The sequence below is a fragment of the Taudactylus pleione genome, unplaced genomic scaffold (assembly GCF_031769625.1).
Source record: "Taudactylus pleione unplaced genomic scaffold, aTauple2 ptg000154l, whole genome shotgun sequence".
NCBI classification, from domain to species: Eukaryota; Metazoa; Chordata; class Amphibia; order Anura; family Myobatrachidae; genus Taudactylus; species Taudactylus pleione.
In genome coordinates this window covers 30,780,224-30,803,191 of record NW_028284556.1, presented here as the reverse complement: position 1 = coordinate 30,803,191, position 22,968 = coordinate 30,780,224, and the positions used below count along the sequence as shown (strand labels likewise).

The following is a 22,968-nucleotide window of genomic DNA, read 5'->3' as shown; positions in this document are numbered from 1 at the left end:
ACATCACTAGTGATGTCAGTGGGAGTGTTTTTGGCTCTGATAGAGCCAAAAGCACTCCTGGGCTTGCGGCAGCGAGACCCTACCGCAGGGTCTCTTCGCAAGCCCGATGGTCACGATGGTCTTGACCATCGCAACCATCTTTTTGGCCGCTCACATACGCTGTGGGTGGTCACCCACAGTTGTGCGAGCGGCCAGGAGGCCGCTCCATTTTAAGATAGGCCGGCCCTGATTCAGAGCGAGCGCTCTGGTCAGAGCGTCCGGCTCTGAATCAGGCCCTGTGTCTTTAAGCACATAGCCACTTTCAAACAAATGGTTTACCTGGAAAATCTGCAATGTTGAGTTACTGTAATTCCGAGTGAGGCATGGTTCCACACATCGCTCAGAATTGGATTGCTTTCTAAGACTCAGACATATGTATTTTCCTCTAAAAATATAGGGCAGTTGATTTATCAAGCAGTGAAAAGAGTGGAGAAGTGGACCAGTGGAGAAGTTGTCCATAGTGAACCAATTATCTTTAAGGTAGCATTTATCAAGTACATTCTATAAAATGATAGGTAGAAGCCAGTGACGTACGGTGAGGTAAATGGCTGAGGAGGCACTGGCTAGTATCAGACCCAGATTTACAGATACATATAAGATCCTGAGGGTTCATGTGGCCATTATACAAAGGTGTAGCAGGATATAGTTCTGGATATTTGGTGTGTTTTGATCAGGGGTGTGCGGAAAAGGAAGACAGGGGAGACAGTGCCTCACCTGCCATACACTTTTTACTCCAGATTTTTTACTATAAAAATGACTAGAATAATACAGAACACAAAGAAGATAATTATAATATTTTTAAAACATTTTTGCTTATAATTTTTGTAGTCAAAACTCTGGAGTTTACCTAATTATGACAGGAAAGGCTCTGCCTCACCGCACATCACTGGTAGAAGCTGGTTGGTTGCTATGGGGAACTTCCCCATTTGTTTAAACCACATAGGCCACGATTCAATTCAAAGAGATTATGAATAGCCCCGTGAGGGAGCTCCCGGAGTTATTCAATTCAGCGCAATGTTTGGTCCGGCTAAAGGATCTCTTCTCGCATCCCCCTAAACACCCAGGTTAAGTCGCAAGAACCGGCATTCTCCGGCTTAACAGCGCGCTGACTTGAATAGCCTTGGGAGTTCCCTCCCGAGGCTATTCAGCATCGATCTGAATTGAATCGTGGCCATAGTGTTGCAGATGCAGCCCAATGGACATCCCTTGGATTAATTCCGTATAATTTGGTTTGCATCAGATTTCCTGGCCCACCCCTGCAACTTTAAAATTTAATTCTGTGGTACCTTCTCTGCAACTGCTAACACTGCAAAATTGGATTTAATATCTATATACAGGTACCTTCTGACTTGCTGTCAATTCTTCTTCCCAATTCTTTTTCCCAAAATCTCTCTCCAAAAGTCCCACATTTTTAATATATATCTATACACCACGAAGCTCTTTTGGAAAAAAATGCTATATAAACATTATTATAAATACATTATTAAATAGAAATATGTCCACTCACATGTGCATACAGTATATGTAGTAGATATGCCAGCATATGCATTATTACATTTGATTGCATTGAAATCAACTGGGATTAAATAATGGTCTTTATGTACAGTTGGTGACAACACACTGCTATGTGGACCAAAATGCATCCATATCTAGATTTTTGTAAAACAGCCTTGTGTCCCCAAATTCCAGAAGAGGTGGAAAGAGGGCAGACATAGACAAGCTGACTGCAGTAGGGCCGTTTTCTCTTCAGTGCGACCTACTTAGAAATAGAGGTCACCCCAAATGCACGTCTTAGGGGGCGTATTTCTTATTGAAGGCTGTTGCAGAGACGGGATGATTATGATGACCAGCAGCATTATCTAGCCCCTTCTGATTGGCTGTCTGGGAACTGACTTCCCCAGCTCATGGTGCTTAATTCATTAACTATATTATATCAAGTCATATTTGCATTATGTATTTATCTTTTTAATTTGAACTACTGCAAGAAATAAGATTCCCACTGGACTTTTACGGGGAAATTCAACTATCCTCAATATAAGACAGCTAGTTGTGGCACAGCAACATTGCTTGTTTTACTATACACTCCTATAGTTTTCACGCCATTCTGATGGCACATTTGGGGCTTCACATTTAATTGAATTGTCCCTCAGAAGCAAACAATGGATGTGAGCATTGATTTTGGTTATTACAATTTAAGTGGAAAATGTGACTGTTGCATCTATTAATAACTATTTTCTTGACACCTATATGACACTGTTACATTATAATTTGTACAAATAGGTTAATATGACTTTAGCATATACTAGGGACGTGCAGTCAGGGGAGGCAGAGCCTCCCCTATCATACTGCCTCCCCTATCATACTCCCTGTCATGCCCCAGAGTTTTGATATAATAACTGTGTTTATTTTACATATGTGATTCCCCAACCATTGACCTCACTGCACGTCACTGGCATATACTACTAACACTGTCAAGCTGCATATCTCATATGTTAGTCATAAGTGCACATGCTTCTATGCCTGAAGAATGCATGACGCACATTATACTGCAGAGCCGTAACCAGGGCTCTGAGGGCCCTGTGCCGGCCCGGCCCTTTACCGCATGATGTTGCGCATTAGGTGGCAGGGCCGCCGGCACTTGAACCTGCAGCAATGCCCAGAGTGTCATCAAGACGTTCCGGGCAGCTGTAATTAGGGCAGGGTGCCTGCCTGTAGAGTCCAATGGACGCTACAGACAGCACTGCTACAACGGTGCTGGCTGCAGAGTGCCTTGTCCAGGCAGCCTCCAGCCAGAAGCAGTTGAGTGTGCTCTGTGCGGTCGCACCGGCCGCACACCCCTAGTTACGGCACCGGCCGCACACCCCTAGTTACGGCACCGGCCGCACACCCCTAGTTACGGCACCGGCCGCAAACCCCCAGTTACGGCACCGGCCGCACACCCCCAGTTACGGCACCGGCCGCACACCCCTAGTTACGGCACCGGCCGCACACCTCTAGTTACGGCACTGTTTTTGAGTTGGATGCATTTAAATCCACTTTTTTTGCGAATACATTTTCCTATGTATATTCAGTGCGCAAATGCGTCCAACCTTATATAAGGCCCTATATTTTTTACTGTACTTATTACACAGACTAAACATAAGAATATTTTAAACGAAGCAAACATTCTGAAGCAATACTCTTTCACTTATAACACACTGTCCAGAACCTACCTTTGCCTGTTGAAGAGCCAACTCCACTGCTGCTGGATCACAGAGACCTGTCAACTGTGACTGTAGTTTGTGTTGACAATCCACTAATGTTTCTTTTAACAATTTCCGGGTATCTAGGTACTGTTGGCTGGGCTGGTATTCCACAGCTGCAAACATTACAAGTATAAGATTTGCATCATTACATCTGGAATTCAAGCAATTCCTTTCTAATAAAACTATTTTTCAAAATATACGTTGCCTAATGTTACCCATTTGGCCAATGTAAATATGTCAGTGGAGGCACAACAGTATTCCTAGCATAAAATTATATTTAACATATTCTTTACACATGGTTGAGTCTCCCATACAGATTTTTTCTGAAATATGGAATTGTTTTAGCATGACTGAGATAGTGAAACCTTTGCTTTTTGATGGTTCAATGTACATAAACTTTGTTTAAGGCACAAATTATTAAAAATATTGTATAAAATTACCTTCAGGCTTTGTGTATAAGGTGTATATGAAATATAAATAAATCTCATGTATGTACACAAACTTTGTCTGAGCAACAAAATTATTGAAAATATTGTATAAAATTACCTGCAGGCTGTGTGTATAAGGCGTATATAACACATAAATGCATTCTGTGTGTATATTTGGGGCCCTTCCCAAGTTATCTCATTATGGTATGCAATTATTCCAAACAACGGAATATTCCAATATCCAAAATACCCCTGGTCCCAAGCATTTTGGATATGGGACTCAACCTGTTTTATATTGTATTTCTAAGGCACGACAAAGGTTCCATAACACTGTCCAAGGGGATTAAACTGAGAACAGGATACATAAGTCCCGCCTGACATAGATAGTATATAAATTCACATACGTACTTCCTAAATAAACACCATTTTATTTGCGCATGCAATAGGGAAAATGGCTCACATGTCACATTACCTAAAATCAGGCCAGTTATACACATGTAAACAAATAGCTAGTGAGATAATAGATTCTTAGATGCAGTGCCCTCTCTTACCCCTTGTCTATCAACTTTCTATGTCCTTATTCGGTTACTATGATTTATTTATTTTTGTATGAGGTCATGGAATTTTCTGGTGCCTTTCTTAATAAATGATAATGATGATAAAGTAAGGACACTTGCAGGTAGGTGGTCTAAATGACAAACTTCAAATGTATTTTGGTATGAATATATAACATGCAAACTAAAAACATGTGGGAAACCAGATGTTCACTCAGCAGCTTCCCAACATGTTCCATATAATAGTTTCATGCTTAACTTGCAGTACAGTGTGTGTATTTCTGTTTGGCTCCTCTGGTTACTGAAACTGTGACTGTGTTAGTAAGTAACCTCGCATGTGTAACTGAGAAGTATGAACAATAACTCACCTTTCTGAAACTCTTGGACCTCTCTTTCCATTTGATTTTTTACTCTTCCATAGCGGTCGGTGAAGTTGTTCAGACTGGCTTCAATAAAAGCTGGAGATGCCGGTTGGGAGCCTAAGGACACTGCTTTTGATTTTAAATGTTCGATTTGTGTGTAGAGGTCACAGAGTTTGTCCAAGCGTAGCTGTAAACGATAATACCAAATATTTTTATTGTGACTGGGACTATGTAAAACAGCACAGTCCATATTCTAATATGTGGGATGCCTAATAAGTTTTGATCCACAGCAAGGAGCGGATAGTGCTCCCTGCATAACATGGCATGCTGTAGCCAAACTTATTCGTAGGGTACTGAGTTGTGCATGTGAAGTTTTCCAGTGCAACAGTAAATACTGTTACACATATGGTATGACAAAATATTGGGCAAAAGAAGAGAACCATTAGCATACATGCTACAGTAATTTATATTTTAAGAGCAAGTTAAAGGGATATATTATTTAGCATGCATAGCTCAAATGTCCCACATGCCCATCATATTCACTCAATGGCAATCACATACAGTAAAATGGGCTGCATAATGTCCTTATGTTTATAATATACTGCCTCCTAGTTGTTCCTAATGGCCTCCTTATACCACCCACATAGTCTCTGTATACCGCCACATATTCACCTTATTCCCACACAAAACCTCCCAAAAACCCCACACTTTTACTACCACACCACCATGGCAATCCATTTGCCATGGGAACCCAGCTTGGCTCTGCCTAGCAATGAGAGGCAGGACAGAAAAATACAGGGAAAGCCCTTTCTACCAGAAAAGGTGGCCCTCTGTGTGGTACATGGCCTGCAGCCCGCCGTTGATAGGCCTCATGTATAATGTAATCTACTGTAATAGTAAGCAAACATATAACAATACCAAACCGTCTTACTAAGATAGAGGTATGTCTTCATACGCCTATTTCAGCATATGGTGTGAGATGCCTGGTCCGACCCGTCGGTAGTGATTCCCGTGCTCCATACTTTTTCCTTAATTTTGCTTATTTTTAGAATAAGAAGCCCAAGTTCTTCTAAAGGCAACGCTATATATAGATGGCATTGCCTATCAGGCAGAAGCTCCAGAAAGTTATGCTTTGCAGAGCTTGCTGCATATGGGCACATTGCAACCCTATAGAATTATCTGGTCAGAATCCCGACGCCAGCATCCCAACAGGGTTAGGATACCGACACCTGTTGGACAGTATCCTATACGGGATCCTGTCTGTTGGGATTATAACTACGGGGTCTATTTACTAAGCAGCTTTAGGAGACAGAGTGAAAAATGATAAGAAAGTGATAAGGTGCCAGCCAATCAGCTCTCAACTGTCATTTTTCAAACACAGCCTGTGAGATGGCAGTTAGGAGCTGATTGGCTGGCACTTTTCATTGTCTCCTAACACTACTTAGTAAATAGACCCCTACATCTCTTACTACCACATTTTATATGTGGCGTTCCATATGTATTGGGGTAAGCCTACTTCCGCCCCCTGTCTCATAAAAAAAAAACCTTCATCTTAACATTTTAATCAACCTCATTAAAGCAGAAACTCATTATCCCCTTATACTTATTGTTCCTTACCATAATTTATTCTCCCACTTCCGTCTTTTCTATTACATAACCTGTTGTAGATCTAAACTGTCCCTCAGTCACTTTTATCAGGAAGCATTATCAAGTAGGTAGGTCCTGCCTAGGCTGCTGCTGTGAGAAGGAGGCGGGGCCATGCAGAGACAGACAGGGAAGGCAGGGGCCGCGCAGCCTATTGCTGCAGAGCACGGTCCCCAGGAGGAGGTAACTGTGTGCTGGCTTGCCCTCCATCCCAAGGCAGCTGCAGCTGGTGCCCCCCTACCTTTGTCACCTGGGACACATGTAAAGACATTTCAGCAGAGCAGTAGGCAAGTATTTATACCTTTGTTTTCTATATTTTATGCTCGATTTCATTGCCAGGGCCGCAACTAGGGGGGGGGGGGGCTGGAGGTGCACGTGCACCGGGTGCGCCGCTGCACCAGGACCCAGTGACCTCAGCCCGGCGCTGCAGAGAGGCTCCAAGCCGGACATCTGCTGGTAATATTTATTACCAGCGGGCGCCCGGCTCCTTCTCTGCAGCGACGCGGTGTAGCCGGAGGCTGGAGTTCTCTCCCGAACTCCAGCTTCCGGCTCTCCCCACGGGCACTATGGGAGAGACGTAATGACGTCTCCCCCATAGTTCCGAGGAGCAGCCGGCGGACCAGGGGCATTATTATGGGGGCATGGGCATTACCACGGGGCATTACTATGGGGGCATGGGCAATAAGGGGCATTACTAATGGGGCATGAGCACTACAGAGGCATGAGCACTACAGGGGCATTACTATTGGGGCATGGGCACTACAGAGGCATTACCACAGGGGCATTACTGTGGGAGCATCAGCACTACAGGGGCATTACTGTATGGGGGCATGGGCACTACAGAGCATTACTATGAAAGCATGGGTACTACAGAGGCATTACCACAAGGGTATTAATATGGGAGCAGGGGCACTACAGGGGCATTACTGTATGGTGGGCACTATAGGGGCATTACTATGGGGGTATTAACATATGGGCATTACTATGGGGGCATTACTATATGGGCACTACTACAGGGGCATTGCTATGAAAGTAAATGATTATCTCCCCACTCCACAGTACAGACAGCTGTTGCTTCTCCCAAAACATTAGGACAGTGGGCTGATTCCGAGCCGCTCGCTGCTTGCGAGCGCTCGCTCTGAATCAGGGAATGTTTTTCTTTTTTCTCCAGGCCGCTCGCAAAGCTGTGGGTGACCGATTATCATGACCATCGGGCTTGCAACGAGACCCTGTGGTAGCGTCTCGACTCCCGCAAGCCAGAGTGGACTTCCTGCTCTAATACAGCAGGAAGTCCACTACTGACATCGCTAGTGATGTCAGTAGGTCCGCCCTCAAACGGCAGGCGTTCCTTTGGGAACGCCTGCGTTTGCCCAACCGCCCCCCTCCCCGCCTACAAAACGGGGCGAGCTGTCACTCACCATCGACAGCCACCCCGTCTTGTAGCGAGCCCCGCAGTGACTGAAGCTCAGTCGCTCGTCGGGGCTCGCGCATGCGCACCCCGGATGCGGCGCATGCGCAGACCATAAACATCGAGCCGCTTGCGAGCAGCTCTGAATGAGGCCCAGTATCCTAATGGGATCTTACACAGGTCAATAAGCTAAACTCTCTCGTGACCTCGCTGACCCTTTGTAGTAATCAACCAATACACACTCTGCATTTCTGAAAAGCAAGTCTGTCTAGGTGTCAATCACTATCTGCTTGCTCAGTTAGAGAAGCACCTCCCACCCAGTGCAGCAACCTGCAGCAGAGGAGTGAGTGAGACCATGACAGGCAGATCAAGTAAAGTATAAACACTCAAGTTATTTATTTGATGTACATGATTATAGTGGCTCTCCGTGCACGTTATGCTTATGCAGTATGCTTACCTGTCTATTGTCCCTCATTGTTTGCACTGGAAGCTCCTGAGATGGTAAAGGCTGGGAATTCAGCCATTCCTCCTCTTGCTTTATCTTTTTTTCCAAGCTTTCTAACTCTTTGAAGTAGGCACTGATGGCATCCTGATATAAAATGCCCTTATTAAGCTCCTCCATTTGTATGTTTATAGTGTTCCATTCAGTCTGTATTCTGCCCAGTGACCCTTTCACTTCATCTTCTGGGAGATCTTCTGTAACAATACATGTAAAACTCAATTAAGTATAGCAGCCTATACAAACTTAAAATGGGGTGGGAGGGAAACAAAGTCAGCTTTGCTAAATAATATTTAACCGTCCTATTTTAAATCAACATATACAAACTTCTTTATCTCCTACTCTGACTATTAGATATTACTAAGATACTGAGGTCTATACTGATAGAAACGTATCATGACACTAACCGCCAATTAGAATCAATGTAATTAAGGCAAATTGAACAGCAAGATCTTGCTAGGAATGAGTATTGTTGTTATTATACAGACTGATACTACACATATATGTACTGTATATTTAGCTACATTCCTAGGGAGCATTTTGGGACTGAGTCGCACAAAAAAGCGACACAGTAGCGTCTATTGGCGTTCGCATGTCTGCCAGTTTTTGCAAATGACATGCAAACTCCTTACCTTGTGTACATGGGTGCGGCCGAATGTGCAAGGACTGAGACATTGGCTTTTAGCACCTGTGCATGCTGTAATACGGACTGGCGCATCCTTATACGTCATCAGCACAATGGCAGGTGCAGTTTCTCCATCCGGCCACAGCACCTATGCCTGCGTCTGTGCGTCTGCAAACACAGCTGCTTGCAATGACACGCCCGCGACACTCCCATAACATGCCCATGAGATGGACTTGTTTGTGTTCACTTCAAGCCACCGCTCAAAAACGCCCATCACTTTTCCGCCACTTTTCTGATACCGTCTGTTCCGATCGCAATAGCACCGTTGTGCGTACACTTTTGTACTTCTCAACAATTTTGTCCATGACTTGTTTGAAGAGCTCCTTGGTCTTCATGGTGTGATGCCTCTTGCTTAGTGGTGTTGCAGCCTCTGGGGCCTTTCAGAAAAGGTGTGTTTATACTGACAGATCATGTGACACTTAGATTTCACACAGGTGGACTTCATTTCACTAATTATGTGACTTCTGAATGTAATTGGTAGCACCAGAACTTTTGAGGGGCTTCATAGCAAAGGGGGTGATTACACATGCACATGCCAATTTTAAATATGTTATTTATAAAGTTTCTTTTTTAGATATATTTTTCTCATTTCACTTCACCAAATTAGACTATTTTGTGCAGATCCATCACATAAAATTCAGATAAAAAAAAACTTACAGGTTGTAATGTAACAAAAAAGGTAAAAAGCCAAGGGGGGTGAATACTTTTGCAAGGCACTGTATATATACAGTGCATCCGGAAAGTATCCACAACGCTTTACTTTTTCCACAATTTGTTATGTTACCACCTTATTCCAAAATGGAATAAATTATTTTTTGTCCTCAAAATTCTACACACAATACCCCATAATGACAAAGTTTTTTTGAGATTTTTGCAAATTTAATTAAAAAAAAAAACACTAACAAATCATATGTACATAAGTATTCAAGGCCTTTGCCATGAAGCTCAAATGAGCTCAGGTACATCCTGTTTCCACTGATCATCCTTGAGATGTTCCTACAGCTTAATTGGAGTCCACCTGTGGTAAATTCAGTTGATTGGACATGATTTGAAAGGCATACACCTGTCTATATAAGGTCCCACACTTGACAGTGCATGTCAGAGCACAAACCAAGCATGAAGTCCAAGGAATTGTCTGTAGACTTCCGAGACAGGATTTTCTAAGGCACAAATATGGGGAAGGGTACAGAAAAATATCTGCTGCTTTGTAGGTCCCAATGAGCACAGTGGCCTCCATCATCCGTAAAAGGAAGAAGTTCGGAACCACCAGGACTCTTCCTAGAGTTGGCCGGCCGTCTAAACTGAGCGATCAGGAGGTGACCAAGAACCCGTTGGTCACTCTGTCAGAGCTACAGCATTCCTCTGAGGAGAGAGGAGAACCTTCCAGAAGGTCAACCATCTCTGCAGCAATCCACCAATCAGGTCTGTATATTAGAGTGGCCAAACAGAAGCCACTCCTTAGTAAAAAGCACATGGCAGCCCACTGGAGTTTGACAAAATGCACCTGAAGGACTCTAAGACCATGAGAAACAAAATTATCTGGTCTGATGAGACAAAGATTGAACTCTTTGGCGTGAATGCCAGACGTTATGTTTGGAGGAAACCAGGAACCGCTCATCACCAGGCCAATACCATCCCTACAGTGAAGCATGGTGGTGGCAGCATCATGCTGTGGGGATGTTTTTCAGTGGCAGGAACTGGGAGACTAGTCAGGATAGAGGGAAAGATGAATGCAGCAATGTACAGAGACATCCTGGTTGAAAACCTGCTTCAAATCGCTCTTGACCTGAGACTGGGGTGACGATTCATCTTTCAGCAGGACAACGACCCAAAGCACACAGCCAACATATCAAAGCAGTGGCTTCAGGACAACTCTGTGAATGTTGTCCTTGAGTGGCCCAGCCAGAGACCAGACATGAATCCATTTGAACATCTCTGGAGAGATCTGAAAAAGGCTGTGCACCGATGCTTCCCATCCAACCTGATGGAGCTTGAGAGGTGCTGCAAAGAGGAATGGGCAAAACTGCCCAAAGATAGGTGTGCCAAGCTTGTGGCATCATATTCAAAAAGACTTGAGGCTGTAATTGCTGCCAAAGGTGCATCAACAAAGTATTGAGCAAAGGTTGTGAATACTTATGTATGTGTGAGTTTAGTTTTTTTTTTTTATTAAATACTCAAAAATTGGCAAAAAAATTTACACGTTGTCATTATGGGGTATTGTGTGTAGAATTTTGAGGACAAAATTTAATTTATTCCATTGTGGAATAAGGCTGTAACATAACAAAATGTGCAAAAATTGAAGCGTTGTGAATATTTTCCGGATGCACTGTATATTGCTGCTAACAGGGACAAGTGCAATATTGAGGATGTGTTTTCATGCAATTTATTGACCCTATACTGCTACCATATGGGATATGTGTAATATAATTGAATGTAGTGACAGTTTTTAATAGGGATTTGTACAATATTGAGGATGATAACAAATGCTAACAGGGATCTGTGCAATATTAAGGATAAATGTTTTTGCAATTTGCAGACCCTATACTACTGTCTTATGGAATATGTATAATATAGTGACGTCAAACTGCTAATAGGGAATTGTGCAATACTGAGGATTAAGGTTTCATGCAATTTACTGATGCTATACTGCTGCCATATGGGATACATGCAACATAATTAAATACAGTGATGGTTACTTGTGCTTCCACTCATGTTTTCTGCTGGAGCTGGAGCAGACATGTGTAAACGGTTATCAGAATGATTGAAACTGTCATTATTTATGCTATCAAATGGGATATATGCAATTAATCATAAGCTGCTATCAAAGGGGATAAACGCAATGCTATGAATAGAATTGTGTTGTCAGACGCATATAAACATATAGTATGTGAAGGTGAATATTTGAATCCATCATACTGTATGCAAACAATGCAACACAACTACTTCATGGGAGATGTGCAATAATTCTATCCCTGTCTGAATACAACATGCTATTGACTGACCTTATGATGTTGGATTAATAACATACTAATGGATAAATTGTGCAAGCGAGTTATCGAATTTATCTCTTATTTATGCAATTACTTTTTCATTCCTTACTCATATCCTAGATTTATGATTCTGTAAGACCTTGATAGATTCTTTTCTGTGGTAAAGGACAAGTATATGAATCTGTATTGTATCTGAGTGAACCAATTTACTGGTTGTGACCGGAGGCAATCTCTTATACCCCTTTTCCACCAAAATTCCGGATCTGACCCGGAGTTGGAACAGGGTTCCTATCCGGATCAGACCTGGAAATTTGCCGGCGCCGACTCGGGATATTCCCGAGTTGGCACCGCACACACCAGAGTCGGGTCTGCATAGACCCGGCTTTTCCGGCATGTAAGTGGTCGCTTGGAGATGACGTCATCTCCAAGCGCCACTGAAGCCGGTCCAATCGGCCGGCTTGCAGCGCACTCCAGGTCATCGTGACCCGGAGTGCGCTGTTCTCATAGCTGGGTTTCACGGGCTACGCCCGTGTTAAACCCTACTATATACCTGGGTTGGATTGCCGGGTCACTCGACCCGGCGATCCAACCCTCTCCCCTTTTACACCAGGGAGCTGCCCGGGTTAACCCTTCAATAACCCGGGTTTTAGCTCCGGTGTAAAAGGGGTATTAGATACAATGATTAATACATTATCTAAGATTACTATATTCTTAAGATTTTCAACAATGTTTTATTTACAAAAACATTAATTTTATAGGAGTAGGTAAAAATAAAAGTTCAGTTTCAATTACTACAACTATTACACTAGTTTCATACAAGAGTGCCCCAAAAAATGTTCTTTCTTTTTGCCCTTGCAAAATACCAAATTAGATTTAGAAATATATTAATTCCAGTGAGCACCACCAACACTTTGCGGTCTATTACTAAGCAGTGTTAGGAGAAATCTGGTGCGGGTAGTTCCAAAGACCCGCTAACTTTAATAGCACTAATAACCCAATGTTGAATACGGAGATAAGTAAATAATTCTCCAGATGGTAACTGAAATTGGGATTGTATTTGTACGAACGAAATAAGGGAGGAAGAACTTGAGATGTCTGCAAGAGATTCTATCCCTCGGGAACGCCAGAGCTTTACCGAAATATCAGGAATCAAGCGGGAAATAGCGGCTAAAGATAAAGTTCTAGCCGGTAGATTAACACATTTGGACTAAAGTACCATTTCATCCCACAATTTAAGGGAGTCAATAATTGCTCTAAGAGCATGTTTTGGTAAGGGGCGCATTTGTTTGGGTGTCCAAATTAGATCTGCCAAGGGGTATTAGTCTAATAATGCTCTTTCTAGGTCTACCCATGGTTTATTGTTGGGAGGGAGAAACAAATCGCTAATTTGGGAAACTAAACATGCTGACTGATACATAACTAGGTCTGGAATTTGTAACCCCCCCCTGATTCTTTTAGTAAACGTGGTGTTTTGCCCTTCCAGATATATGACACTATTAATTTACGGGCCTTTATTAAGAATCGCTTTGTAACGAAAAAGGGAATGGTGCGGAATAAGTACATTAGCTTTGGCAAAATCATCATTTTAAATGCAGCAAGGCGACCCAACCAGGAAACCTCAAAGCCTAACCAATTGTGTAACAATTCCGCTCTATGCTTAAGGCTTGGATCAAAATTTGTTTTAGCAAAATCATCTAAACGATTTGGTATATTAATACCTAAATAGAGGAGGTAGTCTGATTTCCATTCATAACTATATTGGGCTTGTAGGCAAGACAAAACCAAATCAGAGATATTAAAAGGCAGAGCTTCGGTCTTGGTGGTGTTGAGCTTATACAGAGAAGCTGCACTATATTTGTCTAGTAGTTCATGAAGAGTAGACAACGAAGAAACCAGGCTGGTCACAAACAAAAGGATATCGTCTGCAAACAGACATAATTTGTGTGAATTCACACCTACTTCCACTCCAGGAAACGATGGGGAATTTCTAATTGCTGACGCAAGTGGTTCAATAGCTAATATGTACAGTGGGGAAAGGGGACATCCCTGTCTTGTACCATTCCTAATGTTGAACGGAGATGATAAAAAGCCATTGCTATAAACCCTAGCTGTAGGGTTGCTGTATAGAGCCTTAACAGACTGCAACACAACCCCCCGAAAACCAAAACGCAGTAATGATTCATATAGAAACTGCCAATGAAGGCCATAAAATGCCTTCTCAGCATCTAGAGACAGGAGAATGAACTCCTTGCGTCGCCTCAACATCAGTTCTGCTAGATCGAAGACTCTACGTGTATTGTCTGATGCCTGTCTGCCACTGACGAAAACCACCTGGTCCGGATGAATCAAATGGAGAATTAAAGGGGATAAACGTATGGCTAACATCTTGGCATACAGTTTAATATCGGAATTGAGTAAGGCTATTGGGCGGAAGTTCGGGCAAGTAGTGGGAGGTTTTCCTGATTTAGGTAAAGTAATAATTTGAGCTTCCAACATCTCTGCTGGGAAGCTACCCTGACCCGAAGCATAATTAAATAGAGAAGTTAGTACGGGGGAGATAGAGCTCGCAAAATACTTATAGAATAAATTGGTAAACCTGTCCGGACCAGGGGACTTCCCCACTGGCAATGTTTTAATAACAGTCAAAGTATCTTGTTCAGTCCAAGGAGCGTTTAAAGCGTCCAAGGTCTCCTCTCCTAAAAAATGAAGGTTATGTAGAAACGAAGATATAGAAGCAACCCCTTTATTATTGATATGGATATGAACCCAGAACAATAATTCCTACAGTTGGTTAAAACAGAATACATATACCATAATCACTATTCCGGCAGGATCTGTTTTCCTATTCCCCCTTAATTTCCCTTTATTACCTAAATAATATTTACAAAAAATGTAAAAGAATCTACTGAAACAACAATTAATGAAATATGATTTCTAAAATATAAACATATATCAAAAACATTAAGAAGGCCTATTGGACAAGAATTTCCCAAAAATTTTAAATATAAGAGTTATTTATTAAAATGGCGCTATGTGCAATACGATGCTGTAACCCATTGGAATCATTCTGACAATCGTTATCTGAATGTACAAAGAAACACTCGGAAGAAATAGTGCCTTTTATTGCATTGAACACATACAAAGTTTCAAATACACTGAAGTGCCAAAAGACATGGGATATATGTCTGGTATCATGAAGGCCCTCACCCTCTCGCCTGGCGAAGTGCAGCAACTCGACGTGGCACCAATTCCACAAGTGGACGGAAGACCTGTGGAGTGAAGTTGAGCCATGCAGTATGGATAGCTTCCCACAGCTCCCTTATATTTGTAGGTGCAAATAGACCTCTCATTCACGTCCCAGAAATGTTCAATTGGGTTCATGTTGGGCAAACATGGTGGCCACATCATTGGTCAGAACACTCCAGAATGCTCCACCAAACAATTCTGGACTACTTGATATATCCTGCTGGAATATTCCATTATTGTGGGGGGTACATGAAGCCCATGCAGGGCTGCAAATGGTCATCAATGGAACCACCACCAACTTGCATGGTGCGTTGTTGACAACTGGGGTCCATCGCCTCACACACGAACTATACCATCAGCCCAAAATAACTGGAATTCATTGCCACATGCTGCCAGTCCTCCAGGGTCCAATTATGTGTCCTGTATCATAGTGTTCACAGGGGCAATCTGGTGGGTCTTCTGCTCCCATATCCCATTTAAGTCAATGAACGCTGCACTGACCTGCAGGGCATGCGTCTGGTACCTACTATAATGAATGTGGATGTCATTTGTGCCAGTGTCGGTTGTCTGTTACCACGTACAATTTTGGGCAGATGTTGCACCCGTGGTCAGCCATTACACTGTCCGCGATGGGTGGTAATGCCTTCCATGAGGTGTTCCCGGTAAACAGGTGACACCGTACTTAGAGAAGTGTTGAATGTCCACATAACTTCGGAAATGGAATGTCCCATCCAACGAGCATCCACTCTCATGCCCTGTTCAAACTCAGATAACTCATGTCACCATGCCATGAGCAGTCTAGCCAATGTTCAAACTGACTCACGGGATGTCAGATTACAACTGATGCAGGTCTGAGAATTTCTCACAGTATGGTGATGCCACCTACCATTACCTTTACATACTTCTATCCCATGACTTTTGGGACTTCAGTGTACAATATGTCATTAATATCTCTTTCTCCTCATTTGATAACTTTAGCAAATTCTTTAATCCACAATGCAGCCATCTTATCACATGGTCTGATCTATGTTTGCAGAGTAATGTAACAAAAACACACATTCTAACATAAATAAATATATTATACAGCAGAGGGAGCTATACCAAATAAAAAGACTGGGACCCAGATTACCGACACTAAGATAAATTAGATCTAAGTTAGGGAATGGAATTTTGGAGGACAAGAAGCAAATCAGGAGTTATTAGCATGATACCATGAAAGGATTGGAATGTGCTTCCTAGATGAAATGTATATGCTACACGCATTATTCTTTCAGTAAGGCTCAATTTTGCTGGCAGGAATAATACCCAATGTAGATCTGGCAAATGGACACCATTTGGCACACTAGATGCTGCCAAACGACATCTTCCATGGTGCTGAATAGGCATATAGATAGAGATATGTAATTTAGGAAAGTCTGAGGGGTAAATTTATTAAAGGTCAATTTAAAATCATTCTAAATCGATCAACATTGATGGGCTTTCCAAATGCAAAATCTGCATATTTATCACCAGGATTCCATCGATATTGATTTATTGAGATTGATTTTAAATCGATCTAAATTGACCTTTAGTAAAAGTTACCCCTGTGGGTACAAAGTTAGTTCATCTTTCACATTCATAATAAAGTTTAATTATTTAATTGTACTTTCGGACACAATGGTGATTTTTACACAGATCGAGCCATTGCATATGTGTATAAGTCGTACTGCACACGCGCTGCAATTGTCTTGTGAGTGACAGGTAGTCAGCGTTTGTTGGAGGTAACTGGGTGGTGGGGGGGGTTAGAAAATGCAGGTGTGTCTTTCCATTTAAAAGCTGTTAAATGGCCATGCATAATTTAGCCATTGCGATTACATACACAGCAGAGTCCTCTGCGTGTCAGGGGAGCTGCAGTGTTTGCGGCTGGTCAGACCTAGCCGCAATGCCAAGATGGCTGCTCGATATGCGTAGATGTTACCAATATTCACACTGGTAAGCAACGTTGTATGCATATGAGAAGGCGCAGTGGGCGTCCTTACATACGGGTAAGCTTTAGAACTGATGTACGTGTGCTACTAATCATTGTGTGTGGAATTATTCTTTGATTTTATTGCTATGCTTTATTAAAATGTTTTTAAATATAAAACTATTTTTAAATATCTTACTCTATGGATGTAGAGAACTAAGGGCCTGATTCAGACCCACTCGTGAGCGGCTGTCCGCTCGCAAGTGGGTCGTTGTTCTGGACTGCGCATGCGCCAGACGCGACGAGCGAAGGAAAGTCCTTCGCTCGTTGTGTCCGATCAAAGGGGGCGTGCTGTCAATGTTGATTGACAGCACGCCCCCTTTGGTAGGCGTGCCGGGGGCGTGCCTCCCTGACGGGGGCGTTCCCACGGGAACGCCTCCCGTCAAAAGCCGGCCCACTGACATCACTAGTGATGTCAGTGGGAGTGATTTTGGCTCTGATAGAGCCAAAATCACTCCGGAGCTTGCGGTTGAAAACCTCAACCGCAGGCTCCGGCTCGCAATTTCGATGGTCGCGATGGTCTCGACCATCGCGGCCATCAAAATGCACGCTCGTATAGCCTGTGGGTGGTGACCCACAGCTATACGAGCGTCCAGAAGGACGCTCCATTTTCATGGAGGCCGGCCCTCATTCAGAGCGTGCGCTCTGCTCAGAGCGTACGGCTCTGAATGAGGGCCTAAGGGCCTGAGGGCCTGATTCAGAGCCGGACGCTATTTGCGGTCGTTCGTTCAGAAAAAAGGGGTGGCTATTCAAATGAACCGTTCGCTCTTTGCGGTCTGTTCACGCCTCTATGTCTGAACGAGCGAACAAAACTTGCGGTCGTTTTTTGGATAACTACGCCCCCTGGCCGCTCGCATCCTACGTCATGTCCGCTATTTATTAGATTAATCGAGTACATCGACCAACGCATGAACTGCTCGTTATTCTTGTGGTTGGTTTTTCCTACTACAATCTTGCGAGCAGTTCTGATTATAAAATAACCCAGTGACATGGTCAATGACGCTGCTGTATTAATTATGCACACCCATAAAACGCCCGTTTTGACCTTTAAGCACGCCTGCGTTCGGATCTCCACTCCCCGTTTTCAAGCTCCTTCCCCTGTTACCACCCACATACGCCTCCTCCTGTCACTCAAAATAGCAGGCATTCGCTATTTAGCGAACAAATGATTTTCGGCCGCACTGACTGGTTCGCGCATGCGTATTACGATCCGTACGCATGCTCAGTTGGGCAAACATCGCTCGGAACGAACGAGCGGCCGCTTACGAGCGGCTCTGAATCAGGCCCTGATTCAGCAAGGAACACACGGATGCAGACGCACGCAATCGGACGATAATTTCGCATTGCGCGTGCACAAACTTACTATTGTGATGGGAACTGCGTTTGCAGAGGCTACGCAGACCCAGAGCACAGTGATTTACAGGAAGTGCCATTTGTGGGTGGTGACGGGGAGGGTGGTAGGGCAAACGTAGGCGTGCCTGTGCGTTTGGACGGCATTTCAGGGGCGTGCATATTTAAGCCCTTGTGGCAACGGACGCATCCTGAGGTCTAGTTGCACACAGGAAGTCTAGCTATGTCTGCTGGAGGGTCATGTTAACCAAAACTGTGCGTATGGGTCCGATGGTTCTCGATGTTACTGATATTTCTGCGGTCTTGCCAGGTATAGAGGACGCAAGTAAAGGGAAGTGGGTGGTATTATGTAGTGCTGGGCATCTGCTTATTCTGCTGCGATTGCCGTGCATATACATTCATTAGCATATTCTCACAGCGGCCGATTGTGTGCATCCGCATCCGTGCGTTCCTTGCTGAATCAGGCCCTAAGTCTGTTACTCTCCACAAAACACCTATGCATATATGAGATAGATAATTGAATAAAGCTACATTTTTTAAGAAAGTACGCAAAATGGCTTTATCTTGTTCTGCTTATATCCCTTTCATATGATACCCAACTTGCATGGGGCTAGAGCTGGTCTGAAGAACTGTTATAAGATAAGCTTCTCTATTATATTTATTTTTTCATTCTGTCAGATATTTGCACTGATTGCACCATATCACATTACCACTAGTAGGCGCTGGAAGTCTCCACTTTTATCATAAGCTTTAGAACTATTGGCATATTTTCACAGCAGCGTTCCATGCGAAATCGCAGCTACGATCGCACATTTGTCCATCTCTGAATATGGTCCTTTATAAACTTATTTTTTTACACTTATAATGATCACGGTTTTAAAGATCCCTGTATATCACACATGGACCAATAAGATGGCAAAGTAGTCACTCCAGGGCTCCCATTGTTTTTAAAAACACTGGCTCCTGAAAGTGTCCATTGTCCAGGCAAAGATTGTGCCATACAGATGCAAAGAAAATACATAACTTGTGGCATGTGTAGAAATATTATATATATATATATATATATATATATATATATATATATATATATATATATATATATATATCTCCAAAATAATAACCACGGTGCACTCACCAGGGACTTTCCATCGGTAGCAAACAAAAACGTATTTTATTTCTTACTGCATTATCGCAGGTTGTCACAAGTCGACGTTTCGGCTAACAGACGTAGCCTTCCTCAGGACAGACATCCCAAACCACCAATATAAGCCCATGATGGTGGTTTGGGATGTCTGTCCTGAGGAAGGCTACGTCTGTCAGCCGAAATGTTGATTTGTGACAACCTGCGATAATGCAGTAAGACATAAAATAAGTTTTTTTTGCTACTGATGGAAAGTCCCTGGTGAGTGCACCTAGGTTATTGTTTTGGACATGTGTTGATGCTGCCCTGGAGGGAGCATTGGGGAAGCACCCCAGGCGGATGTTTAAAAACTTTTTTGTGTGTGCCAACCGATATTTTGGACTACATATATATATATATATATATATATCCATTGAAATCCTGTACTCACATCAAAAAAAGTTAATCAGTGGGGTGCTATCCAAGATCAGATTTTTTGCACTGATCCAATCAATATCCACACGCTATCCAGTCTCCTGGATGGGAGCACTCACCAGAGAGTCAAAGAAAAGTCTTTAATGAATCCAAGAATATCATCACAATTTAATCGTCAATAGTCAGAAATGTAATCCAGAAAATTGCCATACAAATAATGGTTTGTCGATGTTTCGGTTCGAATATGAACCTTTCTCAAGACTGGCAAAAAGTATAAACTTGCATAATGCACAGTATGTACATATTTCACATTGCATTAAATTCAGTGTGCAGCGCACACTCCGCCACCCCCGTTACTGGATACCAGGGGATTCAGGGACACAAGCGGCACACGTGTGCATACGTGTGCCGCTTGTATCCCTGAATCCCCCGGTATCCTTTAAGAGTGGTTTTAGAACACCTGTTGAAGTTTTTATATTTTTTATTCTCTTGTGCTCATATTATCAATTGCTTTTTATTACTATTATTATTATTAACTCAGAACTCTGTATTTATTTAGTGTCTATTAAGGTCAGTTTTTAACTATTTATAAGCACTTTGCACCTCATTAAATACACTTGCTGTACCTATACAGACCATATGGGTCACTGATAGAGCCTGTTTGAGCATATACAGGCTCAGCATTACATATTATTTGTTTCTTGTTTTATGTTGTATGCAATGAACTGTTATTAGTTTCACTCACTTTGTTTTATATGACTTATATAGCACTATGATACTTACATATCTCTTGTGACTTACTGACCTTCACTATTTGTATATGTCAGTCGCTAAGACCTTATACATCTACACATACTGTTTTAAGGTGCAATTCCAAATGCTCCATTTTATTTGGTGCAGCTGACACCCTTGATATATAGGGAGAACGTAGCACTCATAATTTTGCACAAATCCATTCACATATATAGATATATATAGTGTGTGTGGGGGGAGGTGGGGGGGTTGAGTAATTCAAAATATGTACGGCTAGACCCTGCAAGGTATCATGTGGAAAAGAAAAAATAAATAGGAATATATCCTAATAATATCACACTACAAACATTTGTTATATCGATTTGTTATTTTGTTTTTAAAATTGGTGTAACTTTTGTGGGTTTTTTTGGTTCTCTTTTTTAGATGATTTCAGTGTAGGTTTAGTAAGGGTGAGTTGAGTCAATACTTTCGAGGGGGGGAGTGAGTCAGTATATAGTAATATATGTACTATAATTGTCAGGCATCCACAGCATAGTTCATTAGGGTGTGTATACTACGGAATATTCCCAGAGTAAGGGGTCTAAAGGTTACAGCACACTTGCGGTTTCCGATAAGTGTCTGAGGGATCAGGTAACTGTAATACTTTTAATGAGGGTTTCTGTACGGAACCCCGATGGTCAGGATGCCGGCGGTTAGAATGCCAGCAGCGGTATCCTAACAGTCAAACTCCAGACAGCTTTAGGTAAGTATTCTAACCCTCCCAATAACCCTAACCTAACCCCTCGTGCAGCCTAACCCTCCCCCTAGTGCCTAACCCTATCCCTAAGCCACTCCCTAACCCTCCCAATAACCCTAACCTAACCCTTCGCGCAGCCTAACCCTCCCCCTAGTGCCTAACCCTATCCCTAAGCCACTCCCTAACCCTCCCAATAACCCTAACCCACCCCTCCTGCAGCCTAACCCTCCCCCTAGTGCCTAACCCTATCCCTAAGCCACTCCCTAACCCTCCCAATAACCCTAACCTAACCCTTTGCGCAGCCTAACCCTCCCCCTAGTGCCTAACCCTATCCCTAAGCCACTCCCTAACCCTCCCAATAACCCTAACCTAACCCTTCGCGCAGCCTAACCCTCCCCCTAGTGCCTAACCCTATCCCTAAACCACTCCCTAACCCTCCCAATAACCCTAACCCACCCCTCCTGCAGCCTAACATTAACACAAACCTCTCGCAGCCTAACCCTAAGCCTCCCTCTAACTCTAATACAACCACAATGTGTCGGGATTCTGACCGTAAGAATGCCGCTGCCGGTATTGTGACCGTCAGCATCCTGACTACATCCCTAATGAGAGCACATTTTATCCTCCACTTGTAGTTTATTCTAAACTTTTAATACACAGTTACAACTTTTCCATTATTCAAATATAATCATTAACAAGATGCTGCTCCTTGTTTGTAAAATTTTATAACACTCACAAACATACTGTCATTTATCACAAATAGCAATATTTTATCTCTTACTTCTAGTTTACAACTTTCAGATTTCTGCATGTTACATATATTGTGATGCTGGGAACAAATTACACATATATTTTACACCTTTCATGCATGTACTTGTTTAAACATACCAAACTGACATAATAATACCAGTATCTGAGTATGTAACACAATCATATTTTGAGCCAAGTTTACATATACAGTAAAACAACTTGTGTTCCTTGCTTAGATAAACACGTAGTATCAGCAAACCCTTGCTTACTTTGAACCACAATTGTTTAGTAGCTTAGAGTGCAGCATGAAGTGTTTTTATAACTCGTTTACGTGGTTCACTGATCTGCAATAAGTTCAATGAGAGCACACACAGGGCTGGAAGTTACCCTTCTTGCATCTACATGAGTTTATTCTGAACTTAGCCAGAAGTATTTTTTTCTCTATATGATTCTCCTACATATTTCTAAAACTATCTCAGTGCTCAAATGGCATTGACAATAACAATAACAGTGACACGCTGGTTTGCTAGAGATGCTGGACTGCTTGGACAAGTGACCTTATCTGCTTTTGTCCAAGGCACTGATATCAGGCTGTAAATATGAACTGGAGAAGAAATATAAGTATAGTAGTACAGGTGTTAGCTCAGGAAGGACTAAGTTGACAGATTCAGAATGACAGGAAATGAAATGATATGTACTAGGTTTGCAGGCATTCAGAA

The 22,968-nt window shown here is 42.7% G+C and overlaps 1 protein-coding gene across 4 annotated transcripts in view; it reads right to left on the bottom strand.

The window, feature by feature from the left end:
* UTRN (utrophin) overlaps nt 1-22,968 on the bottom strand; it is a 764,396-nt gene that overhangs the window by 564,329 nt on the left and 177,099 nt on the right. For all 4 annotated transcript variants that reach the window (XM_088474412.1, XM_088474409.1, XM_088474411.1 and 1 more), the window contains 3 exons: nt 8,138-8,376; nt 4,635-4,815; nt 3,252-3,397 (listed from right to left, as the gene is read on the bottom strand). In XM_088474412.1, coding sequence (XP_088330538.1) covers nt 3,252-3,397; nt 4,635-4,815; nt 8,138-8,376 — 566 coding nt within the window. The remainder of the gene's footprint in view (nt 1-3,251; nt 3,398-4,634; nt 4,816-8,137; nt 8,377-22,968) is intronic.